At 40.3% G+C, this 19684-nt stretch overlaps 1 protein-coding gene across 3 annotated transcripts in view; it reads right to left on the reverse strand.

The window, feature by feature from the left end:
• Window positions 1–19684, reverse strand: part of GPATCH2L (G-patch domain containing 2 like) — a 54285-nt gene that overhangs the window by 7094 nt on the left and 27507 nt on the right. For 2 of the 3 annotated variants that reach the window (XM_059182743.1, XM_059182742.1), the window contains exons 6-9: window positions 18685–18743; window positions 16412–16466; window positions 14059–14144; window positions 1985–2079 (exon numbers count right to left, since the gene is read on the reverse strand). In XM_059182743.1, coding sequence (XP_059038726.1) covers window positions 1985–2079; window positions 14059–14144; window positions 16412–16466; window positions 18685–18743 — 295 coding nt within the window. Of the gene's footprint in view, window positions 1–1984; window positions 2080–14058; window positions 14145–16411; window positions 16467–16522; window positions 16563–18684; window positions 18744–19684 lie in introns of all 3 variants that reach the window. The other variant, XM_059182744.1, reaches the window with a different exon arrangement.

Here is a 19684-nt window from a genome sequence, read left to right on the forward strand (position 1 = left end):
GGAAGCCTCTATCTGCAGTCTTGTTCATCACACTGGTGAAGAGTCCGATAACAGATGTATGCAGTAGCGTGATTTAGTGCCAGGAGCTGGCCCCTGATGTGTATTAATACAGCGGCAAAGCGGAACGCACCTCTCTTCATCACTCATTTCTATAAAAGAGGTGGAATCCGAGATGGCCCGATGTTAGGCAGAGCAAGCCCATTTGTTCTACTGACTGATGGCGCGGGCTCGGGCTATGTCCTTCACCTCCATGGGGCACTCAGGTTGTGGATAGAAAAAAAAAAGAAAATGTTCAGTGAAGCAGACCTTAGTCAACAAGTGAGAGGAGGAGTGGGCTCAGGAGGAGAAATGTTTAATGCTCAAGCCTTGCTTAATCCCTCCCAGTAACATTTCCTGATTTGGGTATGGAACAAGGTTTTTAAACTCTTCTCACAGTTCTTGTCTTATGAACAACTAAAAGCTAAAAACAGAAGCTAGATATTGAGGGTGGGGGGAGAACAAAAGCTGTAAGAAGGGAGACTGTTGTAATGCTTCCAATATCATTGGCTGGATTTTGATGCAGTCAGTTTGGGACCAATGCTATCTTACACAACGCAGAACACCTAAAGTGTGGAAGAGGGCAGCTCTCGAAGTCATAGGAAAACTGATCTGAACTTGGCTTGCAACCATGGAGAAGTGATTTAACCTCTGCAATCTTTAATTTTCTCATGTGTAAATTAGGAATAAAAACAGCATCTACCCTTTAAGTTGTTGCAAAGATTAAGTGAAATAATACAGGCAAAGTAATCAGCTCAGGCCATGGCCACAGAGAAATCACTGGAAAAAATTCACTGTAAATATCAGATGTAAGATTAAGATTGTCCAGTAAGAACCATTACCAAGCAGCAACCCTAAAGAGAAGCTGAAAGAGGTCAATTGTGAAGTATGCTGACACCTACTGAGTTAAGGGAGAGAGAGAGAGTTCCCTAGCTCTCTGAGGTCTCTTCTTCACGCATCAATCAACTATTCTGATCTATATAATATAGAGTATTTCCTGAAGAAAATACAGTATCTATGATATACTCAATTTCCTCAGAGTGAATTCACTATCATTGAGAAAATAACTGGGTATTTCTGAGAGGTCCTACAAAGAGATATGCTCTTTTTGTCCAAAGAAATTCCTCCACTGCACTGAAATAACACAAAAATTTCCTTGTTACTGATTATGTTTAACTATCTTCTTCTAACTCCAAAGAAAAATACTGATAAACATCCAATATTCTAATTACTACCCCCCATTTTTTAAGGACAATATATGTAAAGAGCATAAATCATAAACATACAGCTCAATGAATTTTTACATATGATATACCCATGTAATTCTTATCTAGTTATGACATACAGCATTTCTCAGAAGACTTCTGATTATGTCTTCTCCTAGTCACTACCCCTCACCAAAGATAACCGCTATTTTGGTTTCCAAACAACTGGCTTTGGCCAGGAAACTAAAAGGTTTTAACTTGAAAAACAGTTTTTAATTAGAAAGTTCATGACTGGTAAAGTATTAGCACTCTACTACACATAAAAACAGTGCAAATGTACTATATCGTGTGCCAAGTAAAAAAGTAAATAAATCCATGTTTGGCTACTGACTATACCATCACCCTAACTGGATTTTCATTAACACAGACCTAATTTCCTATCTGTGCTAGAACAAAAGCACAAATGACTGCGGATTGTGGATTGTGGAACACCGGGATTCAGACTCAAAAAGCCACATGACACAGTGAAAAAACACAGACTTCAGGGTTAGAGAGAACTAGGTTGGGATTCTTAAAATGTGTGTGACCTTGGGCAAATTACTTCTCACATTCTCATCTTCCCAAGTAAAATGGAAATAAAATGACCTACCTTATCATAAAGGTTAGATGAAAAGGTATATAAAACATAATTTAGTGCTTGACACACAGTAGGTGCTCAAGAAATGAAAATTACATACAGTTACCTGCATTTGGGCTGGACAGAGATGCTGTGGCCACAGGTTTCCGTTTCCTCTTGATGTCACGTGAACATGGGGGTCCCAAATGTATGTTTGCCTGTCTGTAGATGTGAGGAAAAAAAAAAAAAACATTGTTTTCAACTTTGTAATTCTTACTGTAAGACATTTATGTTCAGCCCAGATAAAATCCTTGACCCATTATAGACATAACACTAATAAGACAGGCACTGTTCTTTGTCATCAAGTGTCAAGCACAAGATTATTCAGAATTAATCATAACTCATTCTTCATGCACAATATAGACCTATTCTAAACTTTTTACTTAATTTCAGAATAGCAGACACTCAAGATTAATTTCAATAAATGTGTTTCATTACATGCTGATTTTTGTACAATTATTTTTCATAAAAACTATAACTGCAATTGTTCTAAACTCACTAATGAAATACCAACTCCCAAGTGGTAATATATTGAAAAGTTTAATGCTGCATGAACACAGAAATTTGTGTAGAATTTTAATAGGAATTTTAACCCTTCTGTTGCTACAATCTGGATTTTTAATAGTGTCTATATCACAAGTTAAGTAAGTTAGATTTCTGTAATTTTTTAAAAAATTACTTGCTAATAATATATTCCCTCATCTGAATATTCAGCTTATATTAAAAACAAAACAGTGGGTGTTCCAAAGCTGGAAAAAAGCAAAAGACTGTCTGAAAGACAATGAACCTCATACTGCAACAGCTGGTCACTATGTTAGTTGCCCACTTCCTCCTTCCTCAAATTAGACAGATCCTACCGCTGATTAAGGACCAAACTAAATATCACCTTTACACAAAGCTTTCCTTGAACATTCAAGGCCTTACTGACCATGAATCATTATTTAACTGGTAAACATATATCTTGTTTCCCTAATGAGGCTTAATTTCCTTGAGAACAGGGACCATGTTTATACTTCTTTGGTAATTTTCCAATGATCCACCAACCTCAGCACAAGGCACTCAGCTGACGGCCATTAAATATCTGTTGACAAGAACTGATATAGATGAGTAAAAGCTTTAAAAACCAAGTAGCCAACTGTACACTTAAAGTGGTTAAAATGGCAAATTCTGTATCCTGTATATTTTACCACAGTTTTTAAAAAATAGCCAGAGTCCGTAACATATAAAAAGGAATCTAATAAAATTACACCAGATGAACTCCAAATTGGTAATCCTAGCTTGGGGAGTTAAGTCTCAACTAAATGATCGTAAAACGAGAACCTCAGTCAAATCTAAGAGCACCCAGCTAACAAAGCACCAAGACAATTACTGAATGGACAAATTTTCCTATTAAGAGGGCCCCCAATCTGGCAACTTCCATAGTTTAAAAGCATGCACGTATATAGTTTTTTTCTCTACAAGCAAAAGCTTAAGAATCGATTCACTTTATAAATAAGAAAAGAATTTAACTGCAATCATAAGATTTTTGGAATGCAAAGAGCACTACAATAGGCAGAGATTTACAGTATAAAGCCTGTGTTTTGGAAAATTCCATCCAAGTCACTGCGTATTGATACGTCTCTCCTGTATACAGAAAAAAAGTTAACTTTTGAGTATCCCATGAATAGTTAATTCTGAATGCCCAAAGTGAAATGTAAATTTAAATGTGCAAATTAGGGGAAAACAGTTCATTTTTCATAACTTAGCAATGTCCTGGGACTAAATCAACATGTTGATTTAATAGTAAGAAATACAGATGACAGAATATCAAAGGTAGACAGGCCTTCAGTCTAAATGGAAAGAAGATAATTCTTTTGAAGCCAAAAACACAGACAGAAAAGAGAGTGACCCTACAGAATTTTGGTTTCTGTGAAAACAAGAGAAATGTACAGAAATGTACAGAATAGGGCTTCCATCTTTTCCACGAACAAGGTACTTGAGTACATACAGATTCAAACTCAAAAACTGGTCACTTTAATCCAGTCATGCTGCTCCAGTCAAATAAAGGGTAACAGTTTATATTCATGTTTCTTTCTTCTTCTTTCTTTCTTCTTCCTTCTTCTTTACCTTAAGAAGGACTCCCCAAAACTTTTTAGGTTAAACGTTAACATCCTTTCTTCAAACTAAAACTCTGTTATTAGACGTCGAGATAGTGGTTACCCTTGCGCTGGGGGACAGAGGGGAGGAGGGACAGCGACTAAACAAAGCACCAGGAGCTTTTGTGGTTCTTTCTGATAATGATCTGTTTCTGGATCTGGATGAGGGTTACCTGAATGTGACTTCATTATCCTTCGTTAAAAAGTTTAATTAAGGGGCACCTAGGTGACTCAGTTCATTAAGTGTCAGCCTTCAGCTCAGGTCATGATCCTGGGATTCCGGGATCCTGGGATCAAGCCCCGAACTGGGCTCCCTGCTCAGCGGGGCGTCTGCTTCTTCCTCTCCTTTTTCCCTCTTCCTTCCCGTCCCCCCCCCCCCACTGCATGCTGTCTCCTTCTCTATCAAATAAATAAAATCTTTAAAAAAAAAGTTTAATTAAAAAAATGCAAAACATTCTTTTTTTCCCTCTATTTTCTTCATTGCTTCTTCAAGATCAATATAAAATGCTGAATTTTATGAGACAGATGCAAAATGAAAAGTACAAGAAAAGTACTCAAAAGAGTTTTAAGATATTATCTCTCAGAGTATCCACTGGGGCTGAACAAAATAAATACTGCCTTTTATTTACACACCATCCATCATTTTCACAGCTTTGCATGTTCGATAGATGTCAGTAAGACAGTTAAGGGACTATATCATCCCTCCTTTATTGACCTAGTCAGTAACATTTATCTCACATTTTCAGAAATGACACATTTGGGAATAAAAAGATCAAATCACTTATGTACGAAAATATTTACATTTTTAATCATTTTAAATGGAAATAGGGTGCTTTTTAAAATGCTTATTTGTTTTAGTAAAATGAAAGTAAGTATTACTTATAGCTACCCTGATGCATCTAGATTATTACACGGCCCTCACTACATCTGGCAGCATCCTTAGGGGGCTACTGTGGACACAAAGGCTCAGGTGGTTCTTCCCATGCCCCGCCCCTCTGGGCCCTGGTTCCCAGATCCCTACATTGGCCTGCTCCGTGATGGCGAGGGCTTCAGGGTTAATTGTCCCTACATTAAATGACCCCTGACTGCTAAGCCTCCAGACTGTTACTTGTTTCTGCGGTAAATGATCTACTTCTACTACCCCACTTCCACTCTTAAAAAAAAAAAAAAAAAAAAAAAAAAAAAAAAAGATTAATTAATTAATTAATTAATTTACTTACTTACCTGACAGAGGAGAGAGAAATCATAAGCAGCCAGAGCAGCAGGCAGAAAGAGAAATGATCTAATATCCCATTCCCAGTCTTTTTTTATTTTTAAGATTTATTTATTTATTTGACAGGTAGAGAGAGAGATATCACAAGTAGGCAGGACACAGGCAAGGTTGGGCGGCAGGCTTCCTGCTGAGCAGAGAGCCTGATGTAGGGCTCGATCCCAGGACCCTGAGATCATGACCTGAGTCTAAGGCAGAGGTTTAACCCACTGAGCCACCCAGGTGCCCCTATTCCCACTCTTAATTGTTAGCCTGAACATGCTAAAATCCTTCAAATTTTGTAAATTCCTCTGGTGATTACTCAGGAAAAAACTAAAGGCTTTCTAAGGAAGCCAGGTAATAAAGCTTACGAAGTCAACCACCTTATTTTGCCGTAAAAGTACTTTTTGCCTGGACTATTTCCTTTCTACTCTGGCGTTTTTCTGCATCTTCATTGTTCACTGCTTTTACTGAGGTGAGACAGTCCCTTCCCTAAAGGACCTTGTAGCCTAATCTTATTTCCAGCCACACAGCTTTTCTAGTTAGAATCTGGATAACAGAGAAACTGAGGCAGGGATACAGAGAAGCCACATTCATTCTTAGAATTCAGTTTAAAGCTCTTTCCCTCTTAACACATTTCTCTTAGGACCATTTCCAGGTTGGAGAGCTATTTTGTAAGAAGTGAAATAACATCACACCTTAGGTCTGAGTACAGAAGAGATACTTGTCTCTCCCTATATCCCTTCCTAGCAAAGATCTGGGAAAGAAAGAAGAGAAACAGTCAAATTATTACAAAGAACAGCAAGACATTTTCCTTCTTTTTGGTTTTAAGTGAACACTAGAAATGGAAGACTTCACAGCTTGGGAAAAATCTATATTTCCTTTTGAGGGCTTTGTCTGCCTTGGAAAAACCTTGGAGGACAGAGAGGGAAGAAAACTCAAAAGCTTGGAGACCCAGAGCCTTGGGAAATCACAAAGGAAGCTGAGTGCTTAGAGCAAGAAGACTCAAAGGAGACAGGAAATGGAAGCTGCCACCTGTATAGCACATTCCAAACATGAGGACACCCTGTTCGGGAGTGGAGAATAATCCGTGTGGCGCTGGAAGGGCCCCCTGTGTTATTTTTGGGAACCTGAGCATGGAAGTATGCACCTGCTGCAGCTACAGCCTCCTAATCAGAGGCAGTTCCAATTTTTGTGTGTCCCCAAATAATTCCTCATCAGTAACTCCAGACATAAAGACTGAAAAAAAGGAAACAAAATAAAATATTGACCTCTCCCCACCCTCATTTTCACTCAGGTGTATTTGGCTCCCTTTCTTTAATTTGTGTTATTTTATTCATACAGTATGTCTGTCTACTCTCACAAGATAGAAACTGAAAAGGGTCAACACAAGCAGCTCTCACAAAGGACAGGGAAAGTCAGAGCTTCCCCTTCTCGCCAATACATGGTAGGTAGAAAGGGTAGAAGACTTAACTAGATTTTTAAGAGCAGTATGTAGTCGCTCCTGCACCGCAAATCATGTACTGTGTGTGGAGGAAAGGAATCGTTCAACAATGCAGGGAGCAAAAGGCTAAGTATCACTTAAGCTGAAATTTCCACCAAATCAAAACTTCCTTCTCAGTTGGAGTGGCAATGGTTATCAGAATCACGTAAGGAGACTTTTACGAAACACGTGCCCTCTCCATGTTGGGGTAAGAGAAGAACCAATAATACGCTTACTCTGAAATTTCTCTTCAGGTAATTCCAATAAGCTTCTACCTACTGTGAAAAGTACTGAGTTAAAAAAGAAAAAAGAAAGAATGAAATGCCAAATTCTCAAAGCCAAACTAGTTAATAAAAAAGATCTAAAAATTTAACCTAAAAAATAACAGAAGGATTAAATGAAAATGGACTGAAATAAAAACGCTGTTCCCTAGTATACAAACAATTACCCTAGAGAAAAGAGAAGGCTACCCTGGTTCTGTTTCATCTGATCTGGGCCTCGGAGTTCGGCTCCTTTCACAGCCCAAGTCCTTCCCCTAAATGCACCCCATTCAGCAGGACTGGTCAAAAGGAACTGATGATGGGTTGGGGGGGGCGGGGAGTCAGCATTAAAAGCAGAAAAATACATTCTTTAAAAATTCTTACTCCAGGAAAAGTAACTAAATTCATTTCATAGCTGTGAAGGTGAATGCTGAAGATTAGCAATTAATTGAAAGAGTATTCTGTATATCTATACATAAACACAACATTTCTCTTTCACTTTTTAGTGGAGGTAACTCAGAGATCAGGTGTGTTGTTAAACGGCAGGGTTACTTAGGAAACTGGGCAGATCACTATGTCCCTGGGGCAGGAATGTACTTTTAGGGGGAAAAAAAAATTACTTTGAGAAATACATGCATGTTTAATAGAACCAATGTTGGCAAAAATATAACTGAAGTGGCTGCTTTAGATTTAAGAACAAAGATGTTTAGAGTCCCTCCTAAGGAGTGAAAACAGTCTTTACCCGCCAATGGCAAGACAATTTAAGGAAGAGTTCACCTTCAAAAATTCACTCGTTTTAAAAACCCATTGAAAAGTTCACGTTTTTAATACGGGAAATAAAAATAAAATTTACCGTGAGAATGTACTTATTTGCTGTATTTTTTTTCTTAAGCACACACAAACAAGTACTATCAGAAAAAAAAATTAATTGATATTTCTAAGGACCAAAGGTCATATATATCATATATTCCAATTATTCTCCTTAATTACCAATCTATTCCCCTCAATTATTGTTAACACAAATTTATGGAGGCCTACCCTGTGTAAAGCACTCTAATGATATGGACAGGGTACACACAAATGACCAGGCTGAGGGCCTGACCACCCGGAGCTCACAGCATAGTGAGGAAGGCCGATGCGTAAAGAGCGAAAAGATACTAAGTCACTGAGCTGTAATCAAAGAACAAAGTGCCAGGGTACAATGAAGAAAAGAGGATCAAATCGAGGGAAGTAGAAAGGCCCCTTCCTCACATGTGATTTTATCTTCAGGGTTAATGGACATTTATGAAACACCCAGTAGGGGAACTATTTTCTCAGATTGCACAGAGGACAGGGGCCGGGCCTGACACTAGCAGCCACTAGTGAGAGCAAAGCACTTCACAATTAGAGGACACAGCCGAGGCTGATCGGACAGGAAGAGATCCCAGCAATTCCAGTGGTGTCTGCACTCAAACCTAACCCTCAGCAGTCCATGCCAAACAGCTCACCAGCGCCTGGAACTTCTCGGCACTCTCCTTCCCTCGGCCAGGCCGAGGCCGGCAGATCACGGAGCGGCTCCGTGCCACCCGCAGCAGCAGCAAAGTTCTGGGTCCATTGGAGAGTTGGGCCGGTTACAGGGGCCAGGGAGGGAAAACGCTTTCATCACTCCGCTTAGGCATAAGATGCCAGCCGGCCGAGAGGGGCTGTCAACAAGACTATCCGGTGAAGGACAAAAGATTCAAGAGCTGTGCACTCTCGGAGGGGAAGTTCCAAGTAGGACTGGGCAGCTGCATGGACACGGTCCCAGCACAAACACCCTCACACACGGCCAGAACGAAGGCGCTACGGAGGTGAGCGTGGCGCGGCGCATCACAGCAGCCCCAGCAGATATGGGACTAATAAAAGGTTCTTTCCCCTAAGCCCTGAGGTAAAACCCGAGGCTGTTTACTATGGCTCCAAAGGTCAAAATTAATAGTGTGAATTGAGTCTTCTTCTCGCTCTTTGAAACTCCTTGTCAAGTGGCACGGCCAGCTGGGCACACAACTCTGATATGCAGATCGTAACGTTTGTGAACAGATAAAATGAATTCCAATGAGCACAGCCCATCATATTTCAACTCTCTGATGGGCAGGAAGGTCTCTCTCTTTTTTATCCACTGTCCAAATGCCTCCTCTTTTATAGTCCATTTGAGGCTATTTAAGCACCCCAAGAATCTGTACAACACCCCATTAGCAAATGACTCTGGAAGCCAACTCCAAGTTTATAAAACTGCCATTATCCTAAGGACAGAGTAGGGGTAGTGGCAATGTAAAATAAATAATCGTGTTAGCTACCAGTATGCTCAACAGTCAAATATGTGATTCCATTTTGATCTCTGCTAGCCCAATAAAAATGAGTATTTCCATTTTAAAGATAAGAAAATTGAGGTATAGGGAGGTTAAGGCACTTGCCCAAATAATGCCAAGGTTCTTAGCCAGGACTGCCTCACACTAATACATGCTAACGTGAGATTAAAAACTTAAAGGAGGTCTAAGTACAAGTGGTGATACGTTACCAAATCACTCCTTGTGAAAGAAAAAAGGTCAGGAAAGTTGGGGAAAACTAAAAAATGCCACAAGACACTCAAAAACCACAACTCGTGACTCGCGCGTCATACAGAGAGCTGTAGCATTTGATAAGTTCTAGTTACGGTTTTCTACAGCAATCACGGTAAGAAAAGCTATCCTTCACAATCAATAAATCTCTCATTTTGGGAAAAGCTGCCTCCAGCACTCGCTCCTTATTACCATTCTAGAACTGTGTCCTTGACAGCAACACCACTGCCTCCACCTGAACACCGATCACACCATCTGCTGTTTGAGCAGCAGCAACTCCTAACACCGATAACAAGTATTACTACTTTAATACAACATCCCAATACCAGCAACCAAAACAACCAACCGAAAGAGCTGGTTCACGAAGCTCATCCACGCACCCTGCCGACTATCCAGACCCCCATCCAGCAAGCCCTCCCATCAGTGAATCACTGTGTGCCGGGCCCTGTGCTAGACCCTGACGTTCTCCGCTTCATTTCAGAAGTCGTCCAAAATGAAGTCCAGCATTCCACCTCCCATAAGGAATCACACACACACACACACACACACACACACACACACACACCACCGAATCACAGAGCTGATTACAAAATGGGATTTCCTATTAAGAAAATTACAAAGCGCCGGTCACAAAATCATATGCATTTAGGGCAACAGTTCATAACCTCGGCTGTGTATTAGAGTCACCTGGGAACTGAAAAATAATGCCAATGCCTCATCCCAGATCAGTTAAATCAGAATCTTCGAGTGGGACTGAGCATGGCTCTAGTTTGTAAAGCTTCTCAGTAAAGCTTCTCAGGTGATTCAAAAGTGCAGTTGGAGTTGAAAAACACCAAATTCAAGTATTTCTAGAGTGGTAGTGCTGGAAACCTCACAACCCATGAATCTATTAGGCGGTGAAAGATCACAAAGACTCCCTTGCCCATCCACTGCACCTGCCATCTGGGCTGTATTAAAATGATACATCAATATAGTGCTCTCTTAAAATCAGGGTCCCATCATTACCTTGTTTATAGCAATGAAATACTAAACAAGAGTGTACCTGAAGTCATGTGCGCCCCCCTCACCACCCCCTCCCTCCCACACCCCTAGTGCTGAATGGCTCCAGCAGTGAGAGGGTGGCTGAGGGGTCCTGTCTCCTGAAGCTGAGTGTTTGGGTGAGTGGAACAGGCAATGTCCAGGCAGGAAGCAGCTTCAGCTCAGTAACCCGACAAGAGGAAACCTTCACAGTTCAGGCATGATTATCAAACTCTTTGTGCTCTTAAAGGAGAGTAATTATAGGCATGTGAAAAAAGGGAAGCACTCCCTGAGGAACTCTTCCTCACATGCTTCCCAAGAGGCACCAGGGCCATTAAAAATTCCATGATGAAGAGGAAAAACAGCCTGGGAACAGCCAGGAGGCAATACAGCAAATTAATACACCAGCCCTCCTCGGGGAAAGCTGTGATAAAACAGGAAACACTTTTCTCTTCGCAAAATAAAATTATACCACTAATGATAACATAGTCACCACACACACACACACACACATACACAATCATTCTAATGATAGGTGTGAAATTCCCAAGGCTGCCCAGACACTTTGAAAGAAATCTTTTCCTACTACAAATAAAATGGAACAAGAAAAAGATAAAATTTCCATTCGAAACAGTTTTTAATACAGTCATTCACCTGCCTCTTCCCTGCCACCATGGCTCTTTAACAGTCCTCGTTAGACACCAGGCTTTGTTAAATGGTGTCCACTCGGTGCAAAGTTCCAACCATCCAGCTCTGAAACCATCTTATCCTTCGGCCATACCGGAGCTAAATGGCTCCTTCTCAACTGACCCCTTGCTGGGCAGGGACCACCACCCCCACTCCCCAACTTCAAAGGAGTGAGAGGATGCCCGGAGGGCTCAAGGTTTCATCACCCACATTTTCTAAAAATTGCTTAGAGGTCACTTATGCTTACCATTTCCCACAGAGCCGTGCTTGCCAAACTTTTATTGACTGTGCTCCCCCATGAGTAAAACATTTGCACGAACATCCTTTATGTATTTAATATATACATATAAAACAAAAATACTACCGGATGTCTCTATGTACAATTTAAAACAAAAAACCATTTTTTAAGGATCAGACAATAAATGGAAATTTTAAAAATGTCTTCTCCTACCCTGAAAGAAGGCAACCCACTTTGCATCCACTGCCCTGGGAATGATATCTAAAAGGACAAAGATGAGCCAAAACTGTCCACATTCTCTCACCTTGTTTGTAGTAATGGTCTAAAGCAATGAGCAGTATTTCCCTAGAGCTGACCACACTGGAAGCTCAGCCTAGACTTCCTTACTCTTCCAAGCCTGGCCACAAGCACTGCCAGCAGAAGGAAGACAATAATGTGGATAATAAGATACATAAAGAAACAGAAAGGGGCACCTAGGTGGCTCAGTGGGTTAAGCCTCTGCCTACGGCCTCAGGTCATGACCTCAGGGTCCTGGGATCGAGCCCTGCATCGGGCTCCCTGCTCAGCGGGAACCTGCTTTCTCCTCTCTCTCTGCTTACTTGTGATCTCTCTGTCAAATAAATAAATAAAATCTAAAAAAATAAAAAATTTAAAGAAACAGAAAGCTGACACCCACTCCAGCCAACAGGAAGCTTTAGAAGCAACAGGGAACCTGATACAAGCTCAGCACAGCACCACACAGCTCTAAGTAACAGAAGTAAAGGGAGGAGGGCAAAGAATCCACTTTCTGCATCTGACAGGATATGGTGCTATTCATATAATCTTCCCAAAGAGCCATTATTTCACATGGGATTAAGACAAAAAGCTGGAGGACTGCTTTCCTATGCATTGAAATCTTGGGTCTTTTGAGACAGCTTGAGGATCACCACCTGTAAGAAAACCTCCCTGAGCCTCCGACTTAGAAGCCTGTCTTCAGGGCTTTGTATCATTCTGGTACGTGTTTTTACACACTGTTCCTCCACACTGTAACTGCTGATGTCCATGCCTGGCTTTCTCAAGAGAATGGAAGCCCCTGAAGGCAGGAGCTAAACAAAGAGCCTGGTGCACGGTACAGAGCCAGCAAGTGCCGAGTGAGTGAATGATGAACAAACAGCAAAGAGAAGGCCTTAGAGAAGTCATTTATTACTTCATTACTACTTCTCCAGTAGAAGCTCTAGCAGTTAGCAGTAGATTGGGGGCAGAATTTATTATTACAGCCCATAGTGGAAGTTCTCATTGGATCTGTGAAAGGATAATTTCTTGTGCCTGCACACCAACCTATGAACATATCCATTTAAGAATGAATTAAGAGAAGGCTAGAAAAAACCTGTATCAGAATTTTGGAAAGAAATCCTTTGTGCCACTAGAAATATTAAAAGTTCTGGGGTTCAGCCTATTAGCTCCTCTTTTGTGCACAATAACCTTGCTAGGGGATGCTACCATTAAAACCATGTTTACTTCCCATGTCACCTAACTCCAGAGAATTTCTGTTGAAAAACGCAGGATTCATTCTGCCACGTCGGCAAAGGATTCATTCTGACAAATGTATACTGAAAGTCTAGTAAGTGCCAGACACTATGTTAGGTACTGGGGATGTTATCAAGGAACAAGAAAAAACAAAGTCCCTACACGACGAAGCTTATATAGTGAGAGAGACAGGAGAAAAAAGTTGTGAGGGGAACCCAACAGGCAAATTCATTACAGACTGTGATAAAGCTTCAGCGAAAAGAAATTGATGAGCAGAAAGCGGTGGATGTGGCCCCTTTAGACAGGATGGTCTGAGAGGTCCTCCCTGAGATGAGAAGTAGCCAACTGTGAGAAGAGGCTTAGCACAGGACTCCAGACAAAGGGAACAAGGGTGAAGGTTCCGGAGCGGAAAAGGTTGCTACTTTTGATGAACAAAACGGAGCTGAGCTTCCTGGCATGGCTGGACCTCTCCCCCAGCGAGGGGAGAGAAGTACATGAAAGGAGGCTGGACACGCAGGCGGAAGGCAAATTACACCGAGTTCTGCAGGTCAAGGGAAGGATCATTAATAACGTTCTTGGAAGATGGGGCTTTTAGCCGAATAGGAAATACAAGCCAGAAGACTTGGGGGTGCCTGCGTGGCTCAGCTGGTTAAGCGTCTGACTCTTGATTTCAGCTCAGGTCCTGATCTCAGGGTTATGGATTCAAGCCCCACGTTGTTAAAAAGAACAAAATAAAAAAAGAATCCATGCTCTAGTACAAGTCAGAAGACAGGTCACAGTTAAGACTTAAATCACTATTAGCCATGTGATCACAGGAAAGACACTTCAACACTCTGCCTCAGTCTCTGTATCTGTAAAATATCCACTGGCCTTTAAAGGTTGTTGTAAAGATCATATTGGATATTATACACAAATATACTTAATAACTTGAAGAGTGTTGTAAAAAAGGAACGGGTCTTGTCTGGAAGAAAATCATCACCAGAAGACGCTTACCTGGCAGAGCAGTGTGCTGGTGAACATCTTCGGTGAGAAGCGTCGGTGAGAACATCCAAGGAGTAAAGGGGAGACAAGGGATTAAACTGCAGGAAAAAATGAGATTATTTTAGAACAGCTCCTATGAAAAGATCTGATCCCAGGGAGTGGCCTGCTGTTTGGTTATTTTGCCCCTTGGACCGTTTGACAATTTGATCATACGAATGACCACCATTCAGTGAAGTCGCAGCTAGGAACAGAGCGCACTGATCCCACACACCTCAAAAAAAGGCTATTCCTTGGTAACAACTTTACAAAAACTTCTAATACATGACAATTACTTAAATGGCAGAAGATAGTACCTTCTATCTGACATAACAGGAACTTATGCGATTGACTATTAGCTCTTGTTCCTAAGAAAACTAGCAAGAAGTTACCTTTTTATTTCCTTATCCTGGTCAGTGCTTCCAGTAAATAATGGTTAACACATACCAACAGTCGTTGCTCATGGAAACAGAACTAGATTAAGAACCCCTAACATCTGATTCCAGTCTATCCCTGAGTTGCCATACATTAAAAGCAACATACTTTCTTTGAGCTTTACTATCCTCATCTGTATAACGGATGCACTGCTTATCTTACCTATTTTATAGGACTGTTATGGGGCTAAATTACATACTGCTTTCAGCTTCTAATTCCAGTTTCTCTTCTGTAAAACTTCTATTTATCTCAAAAGGTGGTTGTGAGGATCAAACTCGGATACAATACACAAAAATACCTCACTTTCTGTTTTCCAGCTTTCTTTGGACTTCTACCAGAATAATCCTTCCCCCAAATTTCAGAACTAAATATATTTTAAGACCAGAGCTCTGAATGGTAATTTCAAAAGAACTTACAAAGAAGTCTAACTTTGGGCAAACTGTTTAACTCTTATGTGTAAGTAACAGATCTGGACTAGGTAATCACCACAGGCCTTCTTCTGCCTTTCGATCCTCTGACGCAAACACGATCAGTACCGTGGCTTCCTGTCTTTCACATACCACCTTAATCACTTTGTACCTGCCCACCATCTGCACTATATTTACTCCATATTTTCTTCATACCAATTATTTTTACTCAACGTTTACTATTTCTATGGAATGACAGATTGATAGAATGATATTTTTTCTAATACATATTATGACTTAAAGTAATAATTGTATGTCCACACACCATCTAAAATCCTAAGTACACACCAGTTAGGTATACTCTAATTCTATGCTCTAGTTCATTCTGAAATAGTAACTTCAAGAGGAAGGTTCCAAGTCTAAGCTGTACATCAATTTAATAAGCCCTAAAGAGTCTAACACAAAACAAAAACCAGTGAGCAACAGGAAACCTGGTATTTTCACCTATCAGTCTTCACCTGTTTTCTACCTAATTGAGATAAAGCAACCTCCACCCGCACAAAAATCGAAAGCTTCAAACATTAAAGGAATATACTGTTGCAGCAGCTCTTTCTGCCCGTGGGTCCTGTCCCTGTGCTTTAATAAACCACCATTTCGCACCAAAGACATCTCAAGAATTCTTTTTTGGTTGTCGGCTCGGGACTGCACCCCGCCGACCCTCAATTATATTCTAAAATTTCATCATTCAGCACCTGAACGTGGGGCTTTGAGTCTTTACATCTGGATGCTGAGCTTCAGTGCAAAACTGGTGAGTACTTTCTCTCCTTCCTTTACTCTCATTTCAGGGGCTTTTCAGGGAGTGTGGTCTTATTGGAACACTTGCATGTCGATTGCTCAGGCCGTAATCCTCTAGCCTGTGGCTGCTCTATAGAGAGAGAAAGCCTGCCCTTTGGTTGGAAGTTAGTGTCCTGACCAGAATGGTAATAAGACCAGAAACTTGATGCACTCTTTTTATTCCTTTTCTTTCTTAAAAAAAAAAAAAAGGAACATACTGTTAGCCATAGTCAGTAATTTTTAAATTATGACCCCTTATAAAGGCCTACATTTGCCAAAGGCCCTCTCCAGGGGTAGCCAGAGAAGAGACTAAGAGACTAAGTGGGCAAGGTCCCAAGGCCTTGACCCCACTTCACTCCCAGCAGCCCTCCCTCTTTCTGTTTCTTATGTTCAGGTCTCATCGCTATACTTCTCAGAGTAGGATGCTGGTGCTGAACTAAATCATAGACAAACGAGGTTCACTCTAATTTCTAACTACAAAGTTCAAAACCAAAATAAAAACGATCCCTATGAAATGTGCATTACAAGTAATAAACAGAAAAACACATTTGAACCTAAAAAGGGGAATTAGCTACAGTTCTTATCAGTGAGTATCAGATAATCTTAAACAGTCCTCTTAAAAAAAATCAGAACATAGGGAACAGGGACCTTACCTCATGTGCACAAGCAGAAATGTGAGGAAAATCAGAAGCCAATGCTTTATTCTTTCTAAAGAAAAGGAAATCAAATGATAAAATAAAGATGACAAAGAAAAGCGATCTTACCTGATTTCGTTCTCTTTTCCCAGCTGATGGTAACCAGAAACTAAAGAGAGGGAGAGAACAACAGGAAAGAAAACAATAAAAGAAGCAGTTGGAAATTACAGAAGAGCAGAATAAAAGATGCTGGGGTAACCAAGTGAAGATGAAGAAAGAACTGGGGAAAAGAAGGAACTAGAGGCTAAAGGAAAGGAATGGTAAATGTATACAAACTTCTTTTGTAAAAAAAATAATAATAATAACTTCAAAAGAAAAAGCTTTGTAATGAAATGCAAACCACTGTACTCTCTAAAAACAAACCCGAGATTACAGTGTGACACCAACAGACTCTTAGCTGTGTGGTGACAACAGGATCCCCCAAATTCAACAAGAACATAAAACAAACTCATATCTTGCCTATTTTGTAAATGACAAATTTGGCCAGGCTAATGAGTATAAGATCACAAGTAGATACCAACCATGAAGCGTATAGGGGACATCAAACAGCCAATCATGTTAGGGGACAAGGCTGTCACAAGAAAGGTGGGGGGAATAATTCTTAGAAGAACACAGTGGTAAGTTTCTTGCCATGGGTCTCTTTTGACTTGGGGGGTGGAAGGTGGGATCTGACTGCAAAGGCAAGGGAAACAAAAATAAAATAAATGGGACATCGGGGCGCCTGGGTGGCTCAGTGGGTTAAGCCACCGCCTTCAGCTCAGGTCATGATCTCAGGGTCTTGGGATCGAGTCCCACATCAGGCTCACTGCTCAGCAGGCAGCCTGCTTCCCTCCTTCTCTCTGCCTGCCTCTCTTGTCTACTTGTGATCTCTCGCTGTCAAATAAATAAATAAAATCTTTAAAAAAAAAAAAAAAAGAACTGGGTGGGAGGTTGGGTGAGCCTGGTGGTGGGTATTGTGGAGGGCACGTATTGCATGGAGCACTGGGTGTGGTGCATAAACAATAAATTCTGGAACACTGAAAAGAAATTTTAAAAATAAATAAAAATTAAATATATATATATATATGTAAAGAACTCATGTAACTCAACAACAACAAAAACCCAAACAATCCAATTAAAAAATGAGCAGAGGGCATGGAAGACATTTCCCCAAAGCATACAAGCCCACAGGCACATGAAAAGATGCCCAATACCACTAATTATCAGAGAAATGAAAATCAAAACCACAATGAAATATCACCTCACACCTGTCAGAATAGCTATTAACAAAACAAGATATAACAAGTGTTGGTGAGGACATGAAGAAAAGGGAATCTTAGTACACTGTTGGTGGGAATGCAAACTGGTGCAGCCACTCTGGAAAACAGTATGGAAATTCCTTGAAAAACTAAAAACAGATCTATCATATGATCCAGCTATACCACGTCTGGATATTTATCCAAGGAATATGAAAACACCAACTTGAAAAGATACATACACCTCTACGTTCACTAAAGCATTACTCAAAATAGCCAAAATGTGGAAACAACCTAAGATTCCATCAATGGATAAAGAACATGTGGTGTATACATCATACACATACACACAACGGGATACTACTCCATCATAAAACAGAAGGGATCTTGCCATTTATGACATGAATGAACCATGAGGGATTAGTTTAAATGAGTAAGTCAGAGAGAGAAGACAACTACCGTATGACATCATTTATATGAGGAATCTAAACAAAAACAGTAACAATAAACAAATGAAAGAATAAAACAAAACAAAACTCATAGATACAGAGAATGGATTGGTTGTTCCCCGAGGAGAAGGGGATGACAGGCGGGTGAAAGGGCTCCATTTCAAGCTGATGTATGCTACCTAGATTTACGTGATGATCACTTTGTAGCGGATACAAATACTGAATTACTATGTTGTACACCTGAAACTTACTTAACATCAATCAATATAAATAAATAAATAGGAACAGCACAACTGGAGGCTACTTTTATAATGCAGCATCTATATACACAAACAGCAAAGAAATAAAAACTAGTCTAGAAAGGAAAAAAAAAATCACTGTCTTGAGTTTAGGGCATTAGCCATGTTAACTGTTGTAAAGTACACATCTTGAAGATCCTCTCATTCAGCGCTAAAGTCAGATTTCTAGATTCCTTTCAAAAAACTTCCCTCTGCCTCCTACTCCAACGAATGGGCTAGGATAATGAGTAAATTATAGAAGCACTTACTCCTTCTGCCGAGGGTCACTAATGATGTGGCCTATTCTCTCAGTACTTATGCTGGTCTCCTGCAAAGGCAAGGAAGACAAGAGTGTCATCTAACCACAGAAACAAATAAAGTATGATCTGTCATCAAGTTCACACTTTCCCATAACTGTGCCAGCAACCTCAAAGGCACATGTCAAGTGTCAATCTTAAAATCCAATAGCAAGTTTATTTCTTTTTATGGAAATTTATCTTAAAAGTGTTATGCTTTCTAGACTTATTTTTCTCTAGTGTTCCCAAAAAGTCATTATAAACCTTGTTAACTATAGATAGCATTTCAATAGTAAGTTATTAAAGTATACAGAAATAGAAACAATTTTTTAAAAATCCAACAGTAGCTGATTTTTAATGGGCTGCACACCAAGTTCCCCAGTGCAGACACGGCCCCTTCATAATGGGAAATTCACCCCATCCTCACTGGGAACACCTAAAATCTGCCGGCTAAATGTACAAGTATTAAAGGAATTTTGCTAACTTACAAAAACTGTTACCCTGTCTTGTCTGTTAAGCATCATCTCTTAAAGTAAAACAGAAATTTGTACAAACTGGTTCTTAAATTTAGGGTTCTTAAGACTGTAATATGAAATCTTATCCATAATTCCACCAGAAACTAATCATCTCCAAAAAACTGAAAAATGGCACAAGGCACTCACCACCCTTCACTTCACTTGAATATATTTACAATGACTGCCTACCACAGGACCTGGGGAAGCACACCGATAGCACACGAGTAAGAGTCATGCACACACGAGTTAAGGGCTAAGATGAGAGCATGTAAGTCACGGGCATGAATGTCGAGTACGTGAAGTCTGTTACTCAAACACATTTGTTACTGGGCAAATATGATCAGTATTCATTTATGTGTGTGGATTAGCCTAGAATATTAGGGTATACATTTTCGCAGTACTGACCATAGGAAAATTAATCTGAAGTCAGATTCTGGGCGGGAATGGAGCTAAACGAA

Source organism: Mustela lutreola, chromosome 7, assembly GCF_030435805.1.
Source record: "Mustela lutreola isolate mMusLut2 chromosome 7, mMusLut2.pri, whole genome shotgun sequence".
Taxonomy (NCBI): domain Eukaryota; kingdom Metazoa; phylum Chordata; class Mammalia; order Carnivora; family Mustelidae; genus Mustela; species Mustela lutreola.